This window comes from Bidens hawaiensis, unplaced genomic scaffold (assembly GCF_021521415.1).
Source record: "Bidens hawaiensis isolate Kalapana, Puna unplaced genomic scaffold, B.hawaiensis_p1.1 tig00046834_1, whole genome shotgun sequence".
NCBI classification, from domain to species: Eukaryota; Viridiplantae; Streptophyta; class Magnoliopsida; order Asterales; family Asteraceae; genus Bidens; species Bidens hawaiensis.
The window spans coordinates 73,033-94,635 of record NW_027498366.1 but is presented as its reverse complement, the minus strand read 5'-3'; the positions used below and the strand labels follow the sequence as shown (position 1 = coordinate 94,635).

At 34.7% G+C, this 21,603-nt stretch overlaps 4 protein-coding genes across 5 annotated transcripts; 3 read left to right on the top strand and 1 right to left on the bottom strand.

Annotated features, from left to right (window-relative positions):
• Positions 1 to 205: 205 nt before the first annotated feature.
• Positions 206 to 4,513, bottom strand: LOC143596662 (putative pyruvate, phosphate dikinase regulatory protein, chloroplastic). Its single transcript, XM_077075375.1, has 3 exons — positions 4,106 to 4,513; positions 2,371 to 3,010; positions 206 to 303 (listed from the first exon to the last, which is right to left on the bottom strand). The coding sequence occupies exons 1-3, from the start codon at positions 4,502 to 4,504 to the stop codon at positions 206 to 208; spliced, it is 1,137 nt and encodes a 378-aa protein (XP_076931490.1). The 5' UTR covers positions 4,505 to 4,513.
• LOC143596665 (polyubiquitin) lies at positions 1,150 to 20,969 on the top strand. Of its 2 annotated transcripts, none has more exons than XM_077075377.1 (2): positions 1,150 to 1,156; positions 19,962 to 20,969. In XM_077075377.1, exons 1-2 carry the CDS (start codon positions 1,154 to 1,156, stop codon positions 20,877 to 20,879), a joined length of 921 nt encoding a protein of 306 aa, XP_076931492.1. In that variant the 5' UTR covers positions 1,150 to 1,153; the 3' UTR covers positions 20,880 to 20,969. The 2 variants fall into 2 exon arrangements, with proteins under 2 accessions (XP_076931492.1, XP_076931493.1); XM_077075378.1 differs by lacking the exon at positions 1,150 to 1,156 and adding an exon at positions 19,194 to 19,298.
• LOC143596657 (chaperone protein dnaJ 50-like) lies at positions 5,901 to 9,515 on the top strand. The gene is made up of 10 exons (XM_077075371.1): positions 5,901 to 6,092; positions 6,187 to 6,249; positions 6,335 to 6,401; positions 6,665 to 6,724; positions 6,858 to 6,908; positions 7,014 to 7,094; positions 7,896 to 8,008; positions 8,111 to 8,228; positions 8,326 to 8,452; positions 9,099 to 9,515. The coding sequence occupies exons 1-10, from the start codon at positions 5,974 to 5,976 to the stop codon at positions 9,200 to 9,202; spliced, it is 903 nt and encodes a 300-aa protein (XP_076931486.1). The 5' UTR covers positions 5,901 to 5,973; the 3' UTR covers positions 9,203 to 9,515.
• Positions 9,746 to 16,787, top strand: LOC143596661 (tyrosyl-DNA phosphodiesterase 1-like). Its single transcript, XM_077075374.1, has 17 exons — positions 9,746 to 9,823; positions 11,075 to 11,104; positions 11,166 to 11,432; positions 12,488 to 12,751; positions 12,835 to 12,999; positions 13,117 to 13,177; positions 13,319 to 13,395; positions 13,482 to 13,736; positions 14,415 to 14,504; positions 14,598 to 14,732; positions 14,827 to 14,976; positions 15,057 to 15,160; positions 15,250 to 15,303; positions 15,586 to 15,676; positions 16,080 to 16,157; positions 16,255 to 16,408; positions 16,654 to 16,787. The coding sequence occupies exons 1-17, from the start codon at positions 9,746 to 9,748 to the stop codon at positions 16,716 to 16,718; spliced, it is 2,118 nt and encodes a 705-aa protein (XP_076931489.1). The 3' UTR covers positions 16,719 to 16,787.
• Positions 20,970 to 21,603: the final 634 nt, after the last annotated feature.

The window sequence follows — 21,603 nt, the reverse complement described above, 5'->3', positions numbered from 1 at the left end:
TTCAAAGAGTGAAAAAAAAATACATGATTTATCATTACACACAGAATCTAAAACTTTGAGAAAGATATCCTATGGTCAAATATTTTTTCTTGTTATTTTGTATATATAATGGAAATAATATTTCATCATGTTATATTGTGAAAAGTTGGTAGTCTTCTAAACACAACACTTTATTAACAAGAACCTGTGACATTGTCTAGTTACTCTAGTAGAGCTTTGAGATCATTGGCATCAATGACTCGCGATCTTGGTAGATTCTCAATATGATTGCAGCGATTTCTTCGATTGCCTTACCCGTTACTTCTGTGATGAGTAAAAACTCTACATTAATAATCGATAAAGAAGGGGATGTTATCAACTGTGTGTTGACCAACTAAGCATAATTTTGACCTTAAAATCATAAGACTGTAAGATTTTTTTTTAAAGAAAACATGTGAATCACACATAGGATTGATGTATTCAATAACATAATCAGTATATTAGTAGATATAATCCATGGTATTTTCAAGCTAAATATGAGGTGGCAATTTCACAATTATTTTAGAGCAAATCACCAAAATAGCCCATTTCATGAGAGAGAAAATACAAAATAGCACGTGAGATTTCATTTTCCCAAAATAGCCCTCGAAATCCAACTTCCACGTGAGATTAGGATATTCCCCGTGGACCAATCAAAATATGCCATGTGTCAAGCATCCCTACCTACCACGCAAGTTTTCATCACAAATCCGTCTTAAACGTTACTTTTCGCATCAAATCTAACCTTATGAAAACCACCTTTAATGTGATGTTTCAAGCTGTTTTCGTCTCCAACGTGAGTTTTCAAAATTATGTTTTTTTAAGTTTTTTTGAAATTCATCTCCGAAGATGAAATGTAAATGAATTTCGTCTTTTTAAAAAAAATCATATTCTTCATCATCTCATCTTCTTCATCATCTTCTTCATCATCTTCATCCTACCGGACACCACCACCACCACCACCACCACCACAACCACCACCATGAAATTTGAGCCGAACCATGTTTCACCGCCGCTATCACCGCCATTAACAACAATATCGTGGATGTCTGTGGTGGCGGTGACGATGACGGTGACCGGAATAATCACCGGCAGTGATAGCGGCGGCGGTGGAATATGGTTCGGCTCAAATTTCATGGTGGTGGTGGGTGGTTGTGGTGGTGGTGGTGTCCGGTAGGATGAAGATGATGAAGAAGATGATGAAGATTATGATGAAGATGATGAAGAAGATGAGATGATGAAGATGATGATTTTCTTAAAAAAGACGAAATTCATTTACATTTCATCTTCGGAGACGAATTTCAAAAAAACTTAAAAAAACATAATTTTGGAAACTCACGTTGGAGACGAAAACAGCTTGAAACATCACGTTAAAGTTGGTTTTCATAAGGTTAGATTTGATGCGAAAAGTTACGTTTAAGACGGATTTGTGATGAAAACTTGCGTGGTAGGTAGGGATGCTTGACACATGGCAGATTTTGATTGGTCCACGGGGAATATCCTAATCTCACGTGGAAGTTGGACTTCGAGGGCTATTTTAGGAAAATGAAATCTCACGTGCTATTTTGTATTTTCTCTCTCATGAAATGGGCTATTTTGGTAATTTGCTCATTATTTTATGGTTAATTTAGGGATGTGCATGAAACTGAACTGAAATAACCGGGCCCAAACAAAAGCCGAATTTTTGGTTCGATTTCGGTTTTGCATGTAATTAAAATTGGAAAAACCGAACAACAAATAACCACAATCAAACAAAAACCGAACTTTTGGATTGGTTTGGTTTTGCATGTAACTAAAATCGAACCCAATTTATGGATTTTTATTCTTATTTTGAATGCTCAGTAATTGATAAGAATTTAGTAAATATTGTAACCCAAATTTTTTAGCCCAAATTTATATTAATCAATTAATCATTAATAATTGACAAACAGATTTAAGACTAAAGTTTTAGGCCCAAATCCATTATTTTGGGCCAATTTTTTTGCGGCTCAAATATTTCAATCCTAAACTATTAAAAAAAACAAAATCGAAACTTAACCAAAAAAAATTCAAAGTGGAACGGCTTTCAAAGGCTAAAAAATAGAATTATCGGTTTGTGGTTCGATTTAACCACAAAAACGACCAACAAAAAAGTTCAACCCGGGCCCATTTTGACTCGTTATCCAACCCACTTGACCCGCCATTTTACCAATCGGGGCCATTTTGACCTGTTATCCAACTCACTTGACCTGCAATTTTACCACTCGGGCCCATTTAGACCCGTTATCCAACCCACCCGACCTACCAGTTTACCACATCCAGTTACTTAATAAAGCATTTCTTTTGTTTAAAAAATGAAAAACTGACACTCACCGATAACGGGCCAGGCCGGATTTTGTGTGAAAATCTTGTTAGCATAATCCAACTCTTCTCTCACATGAACCATCTCAGCATAATCACTTTTCTCATCTTCAAGGTACCCTGAACTCTTTGCTCTTTCTAGTCTTATAGTTTGCAACATCACAGGATTCAAAGTCAAAGCAAAGACCTTTTTCGGGTCAACCTCAAATAAACTCTTGGGCAAGTCAACACCTTTCACAATAGGCACATTTGCCACTTTGAATCCTTTCTGAGCTAAATAAATTGACAATGGAGTCTTACCAGATCGCGATACACCAGCAATAACAATATCAGCCTTGTGCAGGTTCTGTGGATAAGCTCCATCGTCTTGTTTGATGGTGAATTCAATAGCATCGATGCGTTTGAAGTATTGTTCGGTCAGTGGGAATTGTCTCCCAGGGGCCCCACGAGGGAGACGGGAAGGTGAGAGGCCTAAATAGGATGATATTGCATCTGTGATTGGTCTAAGAACATCAGTTGATTGTATGTTCCATGATTTGCAGGCTTGTCTTGCTGAATCTGCAAGTTTTTCATCTGCTAATGTGTATATGAGGATTGCATCTTGTTTGGCTGCTTGCATTATGATCTCCATAAGCCGATCCATATCATTAATCTGCAATGTGAAGTTCCAGTTAAGCTTAGAATTAAAGAATAAGACGAATCTAACTATGAAATTGTTACAGCCCATTAAGAAGAAATCAAACCAAAAGACTATTAAGAGCCAACGCCATCATTGGTCACGGTTGGCTTCCTCAAGGCCACCACTCAGAGTTGTCTCTGATACTAGGGGTGCAAACGAGCCAATAAAAGGCTCGAGACAAGCCAAGATTTTTCGAACTTGAGTCAAGCCCGAGACGAGCTTTTACGAACTTGAGTCGAGCCCGAGCCTCAAATAAAGCTCGTTTAGTTATCGATCCCGAGCCCGAGCTCGAGCCTTGTATGGGAAGCTCATTTAAGCTCGTCTAACGAGCCTTGGGTAATTTTGAGTTTTACCTCTTTTGGATTTCTAGAGCTCAAGCCGAACTTTGGCTCGTTTAAGGTACTAAACGAGCTCAGGCTAGTAATAAACGAGCCAGGCCCGAGCTTTAGAGAAAGAGCTTGAAACGGACCAAGCTCGAGCTCGAGCCCAATCCCTTGTAACTTTGTAAGTCAAAACGAGCCGAGCTCGAGCATATTCAAGCTCGGCTTGGGTCGTTTACACCCCTAGTTTTTGATTAAAAAAGCATATGTACAACTTCATAATTGCATCAGAGTGACCCTAAACGAAAAAACTCAACCCAAAAGATAATAAACATTACATTTGTTGCCCATACAACATACGTTGCTACATTACCGGTTCATAATGCGAAGAATTTTGTTGAAATATGGGGAAAGATTGATCTAGTTTCGAATCAACACTAGTTTCAATTACACATTAATTTCGCATTCACATGATACAATTACATAATCTGTACCAATTTTAGAACAGTGTTCATATTGAATTATGTAAAACATTAGGTCTGTAATAAAAAACTATCAAATTTTTGGAATAATAATTAGAATAGGGGTAAAGTTAACGTAGAAATGAAATTAACGTGCTAATTGTGAGAAGCAAGTAAAGTAATTATATATACAAGTAGAGTTTTTATAGAGTAATTACATAATTACTCTATAATTCTCACTATTAGCAAGTTAATTTCATTTGTATTTGATCCAAACCCATAATTACCCCGGAAAACAAGCGAGTATAAACCGGACAACCACCGTCGATCATAAAATGCTCAAATTGACCTAACGCCGCGTTAACGGAATGCTCCGCCGTCCGTCCTGACCCGTCGGAAACCATGTATATCTCCTTTCCTTTAACAACAACTGCTTCCTCCGTCGTTCCTCCGGTTTCATCTTCCGACGAACTACTTACAACCGCCTCACCACCTTCTGATCGAATGAACTGTACATCAGCGTTTTCGGTGATCTGCGGCTGTTTAGGTTGAACATGGCGGTCAAGCTTACGGCCGGATTTGATCACTCGAGCTCTGGACCAACGGCTCAGTTGAGAGCTCAGAGAACGGTTGGACGTCGGGTTGCCGACGGTAGCTGCTGCCGGTTCAGTTATTGTTGGTTTCATTTGCTTGTTTTTTAATTTTTCATTTTTGGTTAGCGGGTAATACTACAAAGGTTAGGTTATAATCCACGTGTATAAAGAATGGGGTAAGGTGACGAACAAGTATGGGTTACACGTTTGTATAAATTAATTAAAAACTTTATCCGGATTATTCAGCATTTCAATAATATATAAAAAAAAATCTCCACGTTTGATTCAAACTGAATTTGTTTTATCTAAACTGATATGGTAACAAGGGTAATTAAAATCGGATATTACCGTATACCAAAAAAATCATATTCGTATTTTCCACATGTTGTAACTTGTAACCAATAGTGCAATAAGCCCATAAATTTGCAACAGGTCCGACCCTCTTACTTGGCCCAATCAAAATTGTCAAACAACCTTAGGCCCAATCCTTATGCTTCAACTCAAAAGTCAAAAAATCGCCAAAGCAATCACGAAGAGTTTACCCACAATTAAAAGTGCACAAATCGGTTTTTTTTAATACCCGGGTTCGGATATGGAACCGGTTTAGAGTATGATCGGGTATTGAGAGAAATCGGGTAGGGTATTTAGGAGAAAAACTCAACCCTATGTACCCGGGTAGGGTATGATCAGGTTCGGGTATTGGAACCGGGTACGACCGGGTATTAATACCCGGTTTTGAATTTGTAATTTTTTTATACATTTTTTAATTTGTTTAAAATTTAAATTTGCTTTGTAATTTATAAAAATAATTAAACTATATTTTACAAAAACCATAAATTCACTTTATTACAAATTATTTACTTAGTAATATGCATTTTACAAAAACTTAAACATAAAAGTTGTGAAGTAAACATAAAAATATACTATAAAAAAACTCATGTATTATTTTGAGTATTAGAAAATTGGTATCGGGATCGGGTATAACCGGGTATCGGGTATAGGGTATGACTGAGTCCGGGTATTTACGAGTATAAATCGGGTACGGTTCCGGGTACGTGTATTGACCTCAAAATACATACCCTACGAGTAGGGTCGGTTCCGGTTTCGGATATAGAATACCCGGTATAAAAAACCGGTTCCGGGTATTTTCTTCGGGTCCGGTTCCTGATACGGGTTTTTTGTGCACCTCTACCCCACAATGGGCAATGGCAATGAATTTTAAGATCCAGTTCGAATGAAACACCCTAAACCTAGAAAGTCTAGTATGCTGGATTTACACATGCAAACTAGTTCTTAAAAACATGACACGGCGAAAGTATTACAAAATCTGACCAGAATAACTGACAGATCGGATACGGATCCAAGACCCCGATTTAGATAGCCCAAAACGTAGTCAAGGCCCAACCATTTCACCACATAATAATAATAATAATAATAATAATAATAATAATAATAATAATAATAATAATAAAACGAAGTTAGAAGGTTAATAACGTAATTACACACATCCCCTGTTTACAAAACACAAAACAAGTCCCAGACGAGTTCTCAGATCAAAGACGATGATGGCTACGACGACGTCGTTTCGACCATACGCCGTCGTATCGCTTCTCATCATCTTCTTCATACAGCCTTCGATCTCAATCTACTGTGACGAAGACGATTGCTACGATCTACTCGGGTTAGCAGCAACATTTTAATAATAACCAATTACTTCATTTTAATTAATTGATTAATTAATTATTAGCTGAATTTGTTTTAATTGTTTTATTTAGGGTTTCGCAAAATGCAAATGCATCTGAAATCAAGAGAGCCTACTACAAGCTCTCGTTAAAGCAGTAAGTTTGTTTCTTAGTTAGTTATTGATTATGTAATTGATTAGTTGTTTGATTTGAATTGAGAGATGTGTGTTTGTTTTTGTAGTCATCCGGATAAAAACCCCGATCCGGAGTCAAAGAAGTTGTTTGTTAAGATTGCGAATGCGTATGAGGTATCGAAACCAAATTCTCTATTCAATTAGCTTCAATTCTGTATGATAATTGGGCACACTATGCAGTTGTGTTGTCTCTAACCTGTTCAACACGATAAGACACGGATTGAGTTTTGAGGTTAAATAAGTTAATTGTTAAGTTCGAGATTGATATGATGTTAACTGCATCAAAACTTGTTGAAATGTAGTGAATATTGAATCTTTGGTGTAAATTTGTATATCCTGATTTGTAGTTGCGCGTTACTTTCTTTTTTGTTTCATAGATATTAAAAGATGAAGTTACAAGAGGGCAATATGATTATGCAATTGAGCATCCTGAGGAGGTAGGTTTACCACTTGGAAATCCTTCATTTTTTTGTTCAAATCTAGTTTACATATGTGTAGAATGCCTAAGAAATACTGTATTCATCTAATCAACTTATAATGATGTTAATGTTCCTTTGTTTTCGATTTTAGGTATTCTACAATACAGCTCGCTATTATCATGCATACTATGGTCACAAAACTGTAAGTTTTAGACATTTTTTTTTCCAATTTGAAGATTTTAACAAAGCTTTAGTGCGTTTTTATTGATTGTTGACAATAACAATTTACTAATTTCTCATTGTATAGGATCCTCGTGCTGTTTTAGTTGGACTTCTTCTAGTCCTCTCGGGATTTCAGTATCTAAATCAATGGACACGGTATCATCAGGTAAATAATATTCAAATATAACTTTAATTTTGTTGAATTGAGCAATTGGTTTAAGTCGCATAATGTAGGATGTGGTCTAATGCGCTCATTCTTGTGTTAAAGTGACTTTTTGCATAGATTACTTCTACCTTATTCCATAGCATGAACTAGAGTGAAAATAGTGACCAGCTGCATTTTTTTTCACTTTTTTTGGGTATTTTAGTAGCTATTTTTGTGCTATTTATTGATAAGAATAATAATAGTTATTTTGGTGGTATTTATTGATTATAATCGCTTTTTTGGTGTACTTAAATGTTCTAATACCTTATCGCTAAATGTAAATAGCCCTGCTAATTCATCACTACCGCTACGTAGCGTATAGGCAGGCTGTCGCTATTGACAACTATGCCTTATGCATAGACTACTTGTCTACATAATTACATAGGGTGAAACACTTATTTTGGTTGTACACAAAACTTCTTTGGTGGTACTCTAGCTTTTTTGAATTTATTTATTTTAATCCATTATATATTAGTGTTTAAAACTTATCAACTTAAAATATTATCTATAAATAATATTTTAGTATTTTTTATAATAACAAGTGCCTCGTGCGTTGCTCATCGGATTTTTGGATCAGTTTGAGCATTATTTTACTATTCCTAGCATTTTTTTACACCCAAAATAAACTTTTCCCTGTTTGAAATGATAAAGAAATGAATATGTTTTGGCCTGTTACCAACCGGTCTGAAGCTCCCATTTTGCCACATGTACATGTAATAAAAGGTCATTTGGTAATTATGTTGTATATATAATTATTTTTAGGCTATTGACATGGTCAAGAGGACACCGGCTTATAAAAATAAGTTGAAGGCGTTGGAACTGGAACGCACGGGGGCAATTGCAAGCAAAAAGAAGGGTGGTTACAAGATCGACAAGTATGAAACTATTGTTATGTAATAACTACAATAGTATTTTGGGAAATTTTGAAAATAATAATAATAATAATAATAATAATAATAATAATATTTTTATTACAGGAAAATGCAGGAAGATCTCAGTAAGGAACTTGAACTGCAGATAAAAGGTGCTGAAAAGCCATCAATGTGGGGACTTCTTGGTGTTCGTTTTATACTCCTGCCATATACTCTTGGAAAGGTTGTTCAATATATATTATTGTTTATATTTGTTTAATTTAAATTTAGATTTAAAAAAGGCTGTTAAGTTGATGATTTTTACACTCTTGTTTCTGCAGCTAGTTTTATGGTATGGATTGTGGTATTGGAGGTACAAGATAAAACGAACTTCGTATTCTTGGGAAGATGCGTCTTATTTGACCAGACGCGCTCTCGGGGCACCTCGTGATTCATGGGAATATCTTGGTAACTCTCCTAAGCTCTTTTGCAATATCACAAAAACAAAAAGAACAAACCTAAATCGTTTAATTTTTTAAGATATCAAAGGTTTATATAATTAAAAGCTTTTACTTCTTAAATACAAATATCTAGTAAAAATCTCAACCATAGCAAGGCTATTAGGAGGGTGGGATGTAGGCAAACCGTACCTATTTCCCATAGGATAGAGAGGTTGCTTCCAGAGCCCCCACCACCACCACCACCACCACCACCCACCCCCAACATACAAATATCTATGTTATGTACACTAAAAACCCAATAAACTAATTTATTCATATGCTTGTTTCTCTTTTTTAAACTTTACTACGTATGTGTAGGAAATACACCTACAAACGATACACATAACCTATACATGTGTATATTGTATAAATAAACAAATTTTGTTGATGTATTTTTTATAGAATGTTAAAAGAGACGGATAAAATTTGCATTATAACATTTTCTGTTTTTAAAAAAATAAAAAAATTTGAAAATGAATGATTTATTTGTTTATATGTATGTGATTTCTTTCATGTATAAATGCTCCATAGCATAATTAGTTTAACAGCTTATCAATCACCTTTTATTGCTTAATATATGTTATCCAAATTAACTTGAAGTTTGCAATTGTTAGATGAAGCAACCAAGAAAGATCTCATTGACCGGGGGTTATGGGTGAAGTCCAACTTGGATATTTACCTTTCGGAGATGCGTAAAGAGTCAAAGCGAAGAAGGTGAACAAACTTTTAAAGTCAAAGGTTTGACTTTGATGCTACAAACTGGAATACTATAGAAGATTAAAGATTAGTCTCCATCATTTTACTTTTAAGATTTCTTATTAAGAAATATCATGGAACTTACTATACTAAGCAAGCTCTAGTCTAATATGCCTTTATGGCTACTCCTTTTGTTTTTCACAAGTTTATACCGGAATTGCAGTCCCAGATTTGGGTTGTTTGTTGTTTTAAACTATCCGTTATCGGAATACTTAGCTTAAAAGAAAATGAGTCAACATGTTGATTTTTCGTCTAATGTGTAGTTTTACTTGATACAGTCTTATCATCTTTGTTTATTTAAAAGACTGTTAAATCTCAGTTAGGTCTATTTATATTTGTATGATGAAGTGACTTTTTGGTTTATCGTGTGATTGCTCTAGGGTTGCATAAAATCTACATTGATCTAAAAGATTTGTTTGATGCATGCACATATTGTATTTAAAAGATATAACCTTGGCATGCTACCTAATATTGAATTGTGTTAAACTGTTGATCATGCGATGAGATGACTTTAAAAGAGATTACTGTTAACAACATAGACCCTAGTAAAGTTGTAGTTGATCATGTGTTTGTTGTTACCGGTGTAAGTTTTTTACACAACCCAAACCTAACCGGAATTCGCTTGTATGAGTTCTTTTTTATAAGTTTAAGTGTATTTGTTTTATAGAAATGTACGTGTGTGTGTGTTTATATATGAATTTGGATTTTAAGAATAGTAATACTAGTGTAGGGCGGGCAATGGGATGGTATTGGTAATATCATACCTGATTGTAAAAATGTCCGGTACCGTCGTGTATATGTCAGTTAATTAATTAAATGTTGGTATTAGTATAACTCCCACTACGTCATTTCCCGTCCCATGATCCTTGTTTTCAGCTCTAACTCCTAAATTTTGAATACCAATGGTTTGCGTCATGCCAATTCCTATATAGGATAACTGTATTTGTGTGTCAAGGTTTGTGCTAGGTTCGACCTGTCAACTTGTGGTGTTAGGTTCGACCCATCAACCCAGAGACAACCTCCACAGAACCTGTTCACTAACTTATGCATTGTTAACGTAGTATTCAACACACAAATGTAAAGCTAGGGGTGTTCACGGTCCTCTTTAGCCGTTTTAACAAGGTTTCTAGGTCGAACATGTATGCACAATTTTGGTAAGGATAAAGCAAATCGCCTAGGTTAGTTGGGTCGGTTGGACCCAACAAACCATATCAATCATCGTTGTTAAATATGTTCTAAGAAAGTTGAACAAACCAAACATTCTTAGCGACTCATGCTAATCAAACCAAACAAAAGCCTTACCATTCTATTCTATTATGTTCTATTTTACATATACTAAAACTTAAAATTTGTCAGTCTTACTAAAACACTATTCATCAAACCTTAAGTAAGAGTCGCACATTATTAATCAAACTATGACTATTTACCACACACGTATTTTGTCATTTCTCAACAACTATTGCTTTACCATTTTGATGATTTAAATAAGTTGGAATGTGTATAAAATGAGAATATTATTTCTTAAAAAAGAAAAAAAAGGAAAATATTAATTCATATTGTAATATTAGCATTTATCCTATTAAATAATATTTTGACATAAATCGGTCAAAGTGGAATATCGGGGCTTTCCAATTATTTATATATATTTTAAAAATAACAGGCTTGTTTAGGCTTTTGAGCTGGCTCGAGAAGCTTGAGCTCGGGCCTGTTTAATAAGCTTAATCGAGCTTTTTCACGAGGTAATTCCCGAGTGTATCGGCTAGTTTGCTTCCCGGATTCTGCACAACAAAATCAAATATCAAATAGTATATCACACCGTGGTTTTACTTTTTAGGGTTCACAGTTTTCTTCCGGTTCATCAATGGTAAGTTCTTCTTTTTCTTCTCAGGTACGCAATTCCACCATATTAATATAATATCATCATCCAATTACCATTACACGCATTTTTTGTTTCTTACGCATTCTATTGTTTTTCAATTTACAAGGTTGGGGTTTTGGTGCCACTGAACAATAAAAACAATAATAATAATAATCTAGACGAAGAAGACACTTCGAATTCAACCCCTAGAGTTGAAATCAGCAAAGGCGTTAACGTATTAGGCCGTGATATTATACCTATCACCGACAAGAGACTCAGCCGAAAGCACTTATCCGTAACCGTCTCCGCTGACGGCTCGGTTGAAGTAGCCGTGGTATACATTTTATCTGTTCGTTTAATCTAAACGTGGTTCGGTCTAGACATGCACATGTGGCAGCTAGGTATTATTTATTAGGCGATTACAAGTACATAACATAATTTAAAATGTAATGCATCTAAACTCGTCTACTCATACAAACAATGTTTTAAATCTAAAGTTCATAACTTGTATAATTTTTCAAACCCCAATCTTATGGTAATTGGGCTAGTAAAGTTTAAACCAATTTAGTTTTAACATTTGGATACTGGTTATATTTATAATTAGTGTTTATATTAAAATTATATTTAAAGTTTTAACATTTCTAATTTGTTTTTTTAGGGTCATGAAGGAGGTTTCAGAAGTTTGGGGGGTTGAAACCTAAACACAAACAAGCATAAACGGACATAAACTACTTATGTATTCGCTAAAATTTTAACTGAACATAAACGGACTAAAATGAACATAGATGAACGGACATAAACGGACGTTCATGAACGTAAATGTGATGAACAAAACAAGTGTTCATGTTCGTTCGTCTAATTGAATGAACAAAAAATTTCATGTTCATGTTCGTTCGTTTATTAAATAAACAAACTTCTCGCTGAACAGTTCATGAACATTCGGTTCGTTTACACGCACCTGTATCTACTTGAAACTAAAGAGAAAACATGAAGTAGGCTATCTTTTATCTAGCAGGATTTAGAATTCTGAGATTTGCAGTTACTAAAACACCATAACCTGCAAAGTTTTGGGTTTATGATAGTATTGGTCTTATATGCGGTCAGTTTGCTAGTGCAGTTTCTGTTTATACATTTCTGTTACATATGCATTAGTAGTTTGAACATTCAGTTAGTCTGTATGTTAGTTTTCTATATAATGGAGAACTATGCATTGTATTCATTTATTCAGTAAAATACACGTTGAGAGTTAGTTACATATGCATACGAATCTGTTCTTTATCCCTCACATGCTTTTTTATCTTCATATCTTTATCTTTTATGTGTATGTACCCTGTAATGCTTTAAATATGTTAAAAATGCAACTTTTATTTGATTTAAATTGACTTATAGGAAGGAACAAATCCGGTTGTCGTTAGATCTCAGGGTCAAAGGAAGAAGCTTTTGTCTCGTGAAAAGCTAATAATTAAAGATGGTGATATTATAGAATTAATCCCTGGGCATTACTTATTCAAGTATAAGGCGCTTAACAGTGTAAAAAAGAGTGATTCTAATTCTCCAAGCACACAAAAAAGACCTTTAATTGAAGATGATTCCCTTTCACAAAAGCGATTGCGACAAGTTTCTGAAGATGAGGCCCTTGCTAGAAAGTTGCAGGTAATATTTATATTAAATGAGTTATTTGTTTGTATTTTATTAATTCATGTGCATTAGTTTTTTTTTTACTTTTTTACATGCAGAGTGAGATGAATAATGATATTCAAGATAATGAAATATCTGGTGAGGCAATTCGCAATTTCAAGCCTCCAAAAGATAAAATTCCACAAACGTTTCGGCTTATGAGAGTGAAAGGCCTGCAATCATGGGCTAATACTAACTGTGTGTCAATTGGGGATGTGATTCAGGTGATTAGCAAATTGCAATTATTCTCCATATTTTCCAGAAAAGAAGTGATTTCAGATGTATTATGACACTTGCAGTGTGATTAATATTTCTGATTTAGTTTTTTATATGGCGGTTAGGGGAATGTGCTAGTTGCTGTACTTTCAAATTACATGGTTGACCTTGACTGGCTGATGTCAGGTGAGCAACATCCCTACAAGTGCTTTATATATATACAAGCAAATTTTCGGTTCTGTTTTTGTATTGCTGTACTTTCAAATTGCATCAGTGAATCAGTGATACATAATCTTCTTTTTAATCATGTTTTTGTTTGTGGTGTAGCATGTCCAACTCTAAAGAACATCCCTCATGTTTTGGTGGTTCATGGTGAAAGTGATGGTAGGCAGGAACATATGAAGGTTTTCATCAATCTAAGTTATCATATTATGCATTTGAACAAACCAATATGTTTTCTTTATATTTTTCATTTTGTATCTTTTTATAGAGAAACAAACCTGCAAATTGGATTTTGCACAAACCTCCATTACCAATTGCATGGGGGACCCACCATTCCAAAGCAATGTTTCTGGTGTACCCTCAAGGAGTTAGAATTATTGTTCACACTGCAAACTTAATCTATGTTGATTGGAATAACAAAAGCCAGGGTTTGTGGATGCAAGGTTTTCCATGGAAAAATGGTGGTTCAGATAAAGGAAGTGGATTTGAATCTGACCTTGTTGATTATCTTGGTGCACTGAAGGTACCGTATTATTGCATCCTGATAAATTTGTAGAAACCGAGGTAAATTTAGTCTATGTTAGTCAAACAGAACCAAAAATTTGGTTTATACAAAAACATAAAAACAGACCATTCGTTTTTTGTTTGGGTTTGGTGATTCCGGTTTGGTTTTTTGGTTTCGTTTTGAGCTTTGTTTCTAAAGCTCGAGGTCGGCTTGTTAGTAGTTTCTTCAAGCTTGAGCTCGACTCGCTAGTAGTTTTTCAAGATCATGCTCGGCTCGTTTTTTAGTTTTAATTAATTATATATGTTAACTTTATTTTACGTATAGTTTAGTTTAAGGTTTCTATATCTAACATATTTAATTGTTTTTGTCATAAATTTAAGTGAACAATTATTATATAAATATGTACTTAATATTTTGAATGAAAATTATTCATATAAAAGACTCATGAGCAAGTTCGGCTCGATTTGGGCTTTTAGTGAGCCGATTTTGGGTACCTTCGAGCGGCTTGGCTCTTTCACATCCCTAGTTATCAAACAGCTTGATGTATATGACCCAAAAAAAAAACTCTTTTTAGGGTACTAGAGATGTGTTAATTAATGTTTTGTTTTTTAAAAGCTTCTGAAGTTGATGAAAATCTGATAATTCTGGCATTTGCTTAGTAGTCACTGCTAGATTTCACATTGTTGATAATTGCAGTGGCCTGAGTTTTCTGTTCAACTTCCTGAACGAGGCAACATCACCATCAATCCATCTTTCTTTAAGAGATTTGATTACAGCAAGGCTACGGTAATGTTTGTTTTGTATTTCTTTAAAATGTTTTTTGATGTTTTTAACATTAATTAAAGATTTTTATTAAAACTGGGCGACAACTAATTTCAGGTAAGGTTAATAGCTTCGGTACCTGGATATCATTCGGGCTCAAATATTAAGAAATGGGGACACATGAAGATCCGTTCAGTTCTACAGGATTGTGTTTTTGATAAAGAGTTTCAAAATTCTCCCCTTATATATCAGGTAGGGAGCACGTATTCACTTTTTACTGTGGCCGTTTCGACAGTGTCTTCTTAAGAATGTGTCTATTTGCACTGATGTTTTTAAACTGTAACAGTTTTCATCTCTGGGTTCATTAGACGAAAAGTGGATGACTGAGTTTGCGTTCTCAATGTCATCGGGAGTATCAGAGAATAAGAAGCCTCTGGGCCTGGGGGAACCTTTAATTGTATGGCCCACAGTCGAGGATATTAGATGTTCTCTAGAGGTAATATTATGTTATAGATTATGTTCTAGGTTACAAGGGGTTATTTTAAAATATGTTGTATTTTTTCTTGTATCTGATAGGGTTATGCAGCTGGGAGCTGTGTTCCAAGCCCTCAAAAGAATGTAGAGAAAGCATTTTTTAAAAAATCTTGGGCAAAATGGAAAGCTAGCCACACTGGTCGCTGGTATGTAATGTGAACCCGTGATTATATTTGCAGCTTACACAATTAATTACTTGTGCATGATACTGATATGCATATTTTATTTGTTGCAGTCGTGCAATGCCTCATATAAAGACGTTTACTCGTTATAACGGTCAAAACCTTGCGTAAGTGCCTATGAAAGTATGAATCGGTTTTATTTAAGTGGTAATCTTATATTTACAAATCTTAAATTTTCTTTGTTTAGTAAATTAGATGAATGTTTTGATAATTTAATCTTTGTTATTATTTTATTTAAAATTGAAAAATGGAATTTCTGGGCCCAGCTTGCCTATTTTTTCTTTTAATTTTGAAGGCATATGAGGCTGGGATTATTAGTTTTATTTATCACTAATATGTTTTTGGTTCTTTACGACAGATATATTATCGATTTGTTTTAAAATTTACAGATGGTTCTTGCTGACATCATCAAACCTTAGTAAAGCTGCTTGGGGAGCACTTCAGAAAAACAACACTCAGCTAATGATTCGTTCATACGAGGTACTATATATTATGTGTCCTAAACAACCTTACATTTTATGACTTTTGATTGTCAAATGATTTCTTTTCTAAATTCAAACTTGTAACAAATAAGAGGAAACCACTTATACTATTACCAACAACCCCTATAACAAAAGTCACAACCACTATTTCGTTTCTGTGAAAAAAGTATGTATTAAAACGATACCACATTATCAGAGTTGGATACATTTCCTGGTGCCACATAAGCAATTTTCCAGTTTGATAAATTAGAAGAGAGATTTTAGTTCGATATAGACAATTACAACTTGTGTCATGTTTAATAAGAAAGACATAAAAAGAGTCCGATTGCAATTTACTATTGTACCCTTGCAGCATATGGGTCTCTATCTTGTATCTTGAATTTACTAGTTTACCCTTGCAGCTCGGGGTGCTGTTTTTACCATCATCAATCAGCCATGATCACGCATTTTCTTGTACCGAAAGTGGGAGCACATCAGAGGTAAAATGTTTGTTTCTATTTTTTATGTTTCTCCATTTTAATAAAAGAATATATGTTTTTTTTGTAAGTGTTATGTAACTTGAATGTTTTGTTTCAGAATAAATATTGTGGATCCTCTGTGAAAACTCATGAAGCTAAAAGAACAAAATTTGTAACACTGGCTTCACCACACAGCAAGAAAATGCATCTGCCAGATGTGATTACTTTGCCTGTGCCGTATGAACTCCCTCCACAATGCTATTCTTCAGAAGGTTACGAGTTCTTATAAATAATTTAGAATTTTATTAAATACAAAATATACAGATAACAAGATAAGCGGTCAAATGGGCCAACTGTTATCTAAAGTTTATTTTTATGTGTAAAACCTACTAGAATAATTTTTTTTAGTAATCTTAAAGTCATTTTTGGACAAATTACTTATCAAAATAACTTTTTGACTAACTACCCGACTCGTTTTTGCTAACAGTTAATATTGAACTTGTTGTCTATCATGCAGATGTTCCTTGGTCGTGGGATCGACAATATAAGAAGAGGGATGTTTTGGGTCAAGTTTGGCCTTAGACACGTTGCGTTTTATCATGTATATATTGATTTTTTAGGATAAATTATGTAATCAGAGAAACAGTGAGGAAATTTTCTGATTTGAGTTCGATAACTTGAAAAAATGCTTATAAGTTATAATGGTTTAGACACGCCCCCCCCCCCCCCCCCCCCCAAAAAAAAAAAAAGAAGAAAAACAAAAACAAAAATAACTGACTAAACTGACTAAGCTAGCTAACTTGCGTAATCCGAACATTTTTATAATTATCTACTTGTTATATGTTAAAGCTAATAAGGAAGTTAGTAACATTTTTTATTTTTATTTTTGTATGCAACATAAAGAATGTAGAGGATGCAGGATGGGTCCAGCATGGACTGTTGGTGATCCGTATTCTTTTGAGAAAATAGAAAAATTGCCATTTTTATGATAGTTTATATACATAGGGTTGTAGTTTGAGAAGCAAGCAATAACTCATATATGTACCAACATGGTTAACAACCACTCATGGTTTGAACTACAACATCATACTCCCATATTTCTTTCATTCCTCAAAATGCTCATCCATTTAACATTTTTGCTAGTTTATGAGAATTTTCCCGCCTTTACTCATATTTCTAACAATGTTCCAGTCTTTATGCGTGTTTCTAAGGATGTTTTGAAATTCAGTTCTTAGGAACTTCATGTGGACGATTGTCAGGTTTTAATTCAACGGGCAATTAATGATCGAGATGAGCATGCGGTATTGGAAATGAATGAAACAATACATACCCAAATAAGGGTAATAAGTTTTGGTTGGTGCCTCATCCACTGCCCATACGAGTTCTTGATCTTCAATTTCAAAACTTTAACTTACATTTCTTCTTCAAGTGTTGTTTTAGATCAATACTAGACCGATAATGTTATCTATTCCCACTCTGATGGGATGATAACGTGGTTTGGGTGTTAAATTAGTATACAACATTATTTATTCAAAGTTTTAACTGTTTAAAAAAAAGGGTTAAAGCTGGAGTTGTGAATAAAATGTATTAAAAAGTGCTTTGGATAAATCATTTAAGACCGTTATGAATTGTGAATGTTTTCATGAAGATCCTCAAAGTCAAAACTATCTTATATTTCTGTTTTCACCAAATCCTCATCCCTGCCCACCGTCACCACTATGCATATAATTTATTAACTTTTGTTGTCCACTTTCCTATTTGCTCATAAAAAAATCTAAAAGTAATTTGATTCAAAAGTGATTTATTTCCCACTTGTTGATGGAAAAAAGGTAGTAATTATGATATGCTAACTTTTTTAATATAAATTGAACATTAATAATTACACAATTTTTTTAAATAACTATCAGATTACTTTTAAATGCTAGTATTAAATAACTTTTTATCAACTTTAATTATACGAATAAATTGGATGTGGCTCAATGGTAGAGCACTTACTTTATAAGTGAGAGATAGGAGGTTCAAACCTCACTATCACCAATTTATATGGGAGATATGAGGGATGACCCTGGCTTGCCAGGGTTCGAGTCCTGATCTCACCCGGTTTTACCGACTCCTCACTGTCGTGTCATTTGGCGGGCGTGGGGGTCGGGTTTTATCCGGTGAATCCCTCTATAGGTGGAACGCTAAGGGCTCCGTCCGTCCGGACTAGTGGCCGACTCGGGCTACCTTTAGCCAACAGGGGCCGCGTACGGAGTGCCCGGCGTTACTTAGTTGATCGTTCAAAAAAAACACTAATTATACGAGTGGCTGCAGATTAAAACTAATTAAAATAACATGACAAAGATAACACTCAATCCATAGAATGATTAATTACTATTGTATCAATATTTGATTTTAAGAAACGTGATTTTGTTATTAATTATGTTTATCAATATGGATATGATAAATATAAATGAAAATTCTAATTCACGTGTCTAACTTTTACAAGTTTTATTTAATTGTTATTATATTATTTCATGCTTCAACATATGTATTTTGAAAGTACAATATCTCCAAACTTAACTTTTATGGTTGGAGTTTGTAATATTTTGCTAAAATATGAATTTCTTAAAATTATATGGTGAAAATTTAATCGACTAGAAAGTGTGGTTAATTAATAATCCACTATATTTGATTTTTTGGCAAACCGATTACAATAGAGAAGTAAGTAGGAAGACAATAAGCGACGCCATAACCTTCTAATTATCCATGATATTAGGTATTTCTGAACTAGAAAATAAATTCATAATTAACTCAAGTTAAAAAGAAAACAAAGATATTTTTATTTCTTATTTTCACTAAAATATATCTTCTAGAATAGTAGAATCTCTTCAAAGTTGAAACTTGCAAGTTGCAACCCAAAAACAAAAGAAAAGCATTGGAAACAAGCCAACGGCAACTTATAGAAGCCGACAAACTCTCACTAGATTCCGTGCAGCAACCAAATACCTAGACCTTGTACACGTGTCATAATATAATTGGATCTCTTTGACCGCCTCTCTTTGCTTATCGTTAGAAGACTTCAGTTTCTTTTCCTATAAATTCAACCCCAAATCATACCCTTCTCCTCACACTTAATTGTTATCTTCTCTCAAAACCCCAATCTACTCATCAAATTTCAAGGTATGATCTCTTATATTTTATTTTCTCTTGATCTTTATAATCCTATATTTATAATATTATTTTGTTCTAATTTATAATATTGTATAAATGACACAAGCAATCAATAAACCTATCTCGGGCGTCAATTAATCCCAACTAATCGCCGATATCCACTTCACTATTTAATTTTGGGTTAATCAACCAATTAATCAGACAACGGTCAAATCCGGCTAAAGTTAGGGTTAATCGGACTTAAATGGCTTCCTGGGATGAGGTACCATCTAAATCGTTTCTGACAAGATTTTGGGCAAAAATCAACGGTTTTCGGCGAGTCGACGAGATTCTGGCCAGTTTTTCATTCAAAATGTTTTTGTGTATGTATAAAACTAAAAATTATATATTAAAATTTGATCCGATTAATCTCGGATTAATCGCTAATCTTCAACCTCATCGTTCGACTAGCAACTAACGATTTTTACTTACAACACGGCCTATAACACTAAACTTATGTGTATACACTTTTTATATAAAAAACATTAAAACCTCAAAACTTATACTATGATTTTGTGCCATATTATTTATTACTATAATTATATGAACCCTCATCAACAAATATTTTATGAATATTTACGCGATGTATGTTGATCAGGTCTCTAATATTTTGATTAATTTTGGTTTTTACAGATGCAAATCTTCGTTAAGACTCTAACCGGAAAGACAATCACTCTCGAAGTCGAGAGCTCGGACACCATCGACAACGTCAAGGCCAAAATCCAAGACAAGGAAGGCATCCCACCCGACCAACAAAGGCTTATTTTCGCTGGAAAGCAGCTCGAAGACGGCCGAACCCTTGCCGACTACAACATCCAGAAGGAATCCACTTTGCACCTTGTTCTACGATTAAGAGGAGGGATGCAAATCTTTGTCAAGACTCTCACCGGCAAAACCATCACTTTGGAGGTTGAAAGCTCGGACACCATCGACAACGTCAAAGCCAAAATTCAAGACAAGGAAGGTATCCCACCAGACCAGCAGAGGCTTATTTTCGCTGGAAAACAACTTGAAGACGGCCGCACCTTAGCCGACTACAACATCCAGAAGGAATCCACCCTTCACCTTGTCCTCCGTCTCCGTGGTGGGATGCAAATCTTTGTCAAGACTCTCACGGGCAAAACCATTACCTTAGAGGTCGAAAGCTCGGATACCATCGACAACGTTAAGGCCAAAATTCAAGACAAGGAAGGTATCCCACCTGACCAGCAAAGACTCATCTTTGCTGGCAAGCAGCTTGAGGACGGCCGCACCCTTGCTGACTATAACATCCAGAAGGAGTCCACACTTCATTTGGTTCTCCGTCTTCGTGGTGGTATGCAGATATTTGTCAAGACTTTGACCGGGAAGACGATCACGTTGGAGGTCGAGAGTTCGGATACAATTGATAATGTGAAGGCGAAGATCCAGGATAAGGAGGGTATCCCACCGGACCAGCAGAGGTTGATCTTTGCGGGTAAGCAGTTGGAAGATGGGCGTACCCTTGCTGACTATAACATTCAGAAGGAGTCGACACTTCACCTTGTTCTTCGTCTCCGTGGTGGGTATTAAGTAAGGATGTTGTGTTATGTGATTGTGGAAGTGTTGTTTCATGATGTTACTGTGTTCTTTGGATTATGAATAAAATCGTATTTTGAATAATAGCTTGTGTTGGGATGTGGTTGTTTATTTTCTTGGGGTTTATTTCTAGTATTCATCTTCTATATTTATTTTTAGATTTAAGGTCAAGACATATCTTCTATACTTGATAAAATGGTTTGGATTGATACCATTTCTAAAATATTTATTTGGTGTAGAAGAAGGGCATACGGTGAAAAACTGTATACATGTTTGTAAATATATGTATGGTTATGAGATGCACTCAATTACGCATATTCATGTTTGAAAATGAAAACGCTTATGGGTATAGAAGTGATATATACAAACACCATCCAGGATCATTTTTCACCCTTTACAAACTTGATCACCGGATAAAGATGAATAGTAGATGGTAGTGACAGCAAATTTTTGGCCTTGAATCAAATAAAAGTCAAAATAATGGTTGCCAAATAAAAGCCAAAATAATGGTTGCCAAAGGGTACGGGGAAAGGGGAAAATGAACTAAAAACAAAACTCTGTGGCTAGCTAGTCGCCAAATTAAGGGAGACGAGGATAATTAATCTTAACCATAAGTGACTCAACTAAAACAAAATTTTACCTGATTGAAACAAAACTGAAATTTGATTACTATTATATGGTGTAATTCCAATTTAAAAAAAAAAGAGAGAAAATTCAA

Excerpts from the sequence above, each read along its gene's own strand:
- LOC143596662 (XM_077075375.1), bottom strand. The coding sequence starts at position 4,504 with ATGAAACCAACAATAACTGAACCGGCAGCAGCTACCGTCGGCAACCCG. Across the intron at positions 3,011-4,105 it reads ATACTCGCTTGTTTTCCGGG|ATTAATGATATGGATCGGCT; the intron begins GTAATTATGGGT and ends TTCACATTGCAG. Across the intron at positions 304-2,370 it reads TCCGGCCTGGCCCGTTATCG|AAGTAACGGGTAAGGCAATC; the intron begins GTGAGTGTCAGT and ends TACTCATCACAG.
- LOC143596657 (XM_077075371.1), top strand. The coding sequence starts at position 5,974 with ATGATGGCTACGACGACGTCGTTTCGACCATACGCCGTCGTATCGCTT. Across the intron at positions 6,093-6,186 it reads GATTGCTACGATCTACTCGG|GGTTTCGCAAAATGCAAATG; the intron begins GTTAGCAGCAAC and ends TGTTTTATTTAG. Across the intron at positions 6,250-6,334 it reads TACAAGCTCTCGTTAAAGCA|TCATCCGGATAAAAACCCCG; the intron begins GTAAGTTTGTTT and ends TTGTTTTTGTAG.
- LOC143596661 (XM_077075374.1), top strand. The coding sequence starts at position 9,746 with ATGACTTTAAAAGAGATTACTGTTAACAACATAGACCCTAGTAAAGTT. Across the intron at positions 13,737-14,414 it reads ATTATCTTGGTGCACTGAAG|TGGCCTGAGTTTTCTGTTCA; the intron begins GTACCGTATTAT and ends TGATAATTGCAG. Across the intron at positions 14,977-15,056 it reads ATATTAGATGTTCTCTAGAG|GGTTATGCAGCTGGGAGCTG; the intron begins GTAATATTATGT and ends TGTATCTGATAG.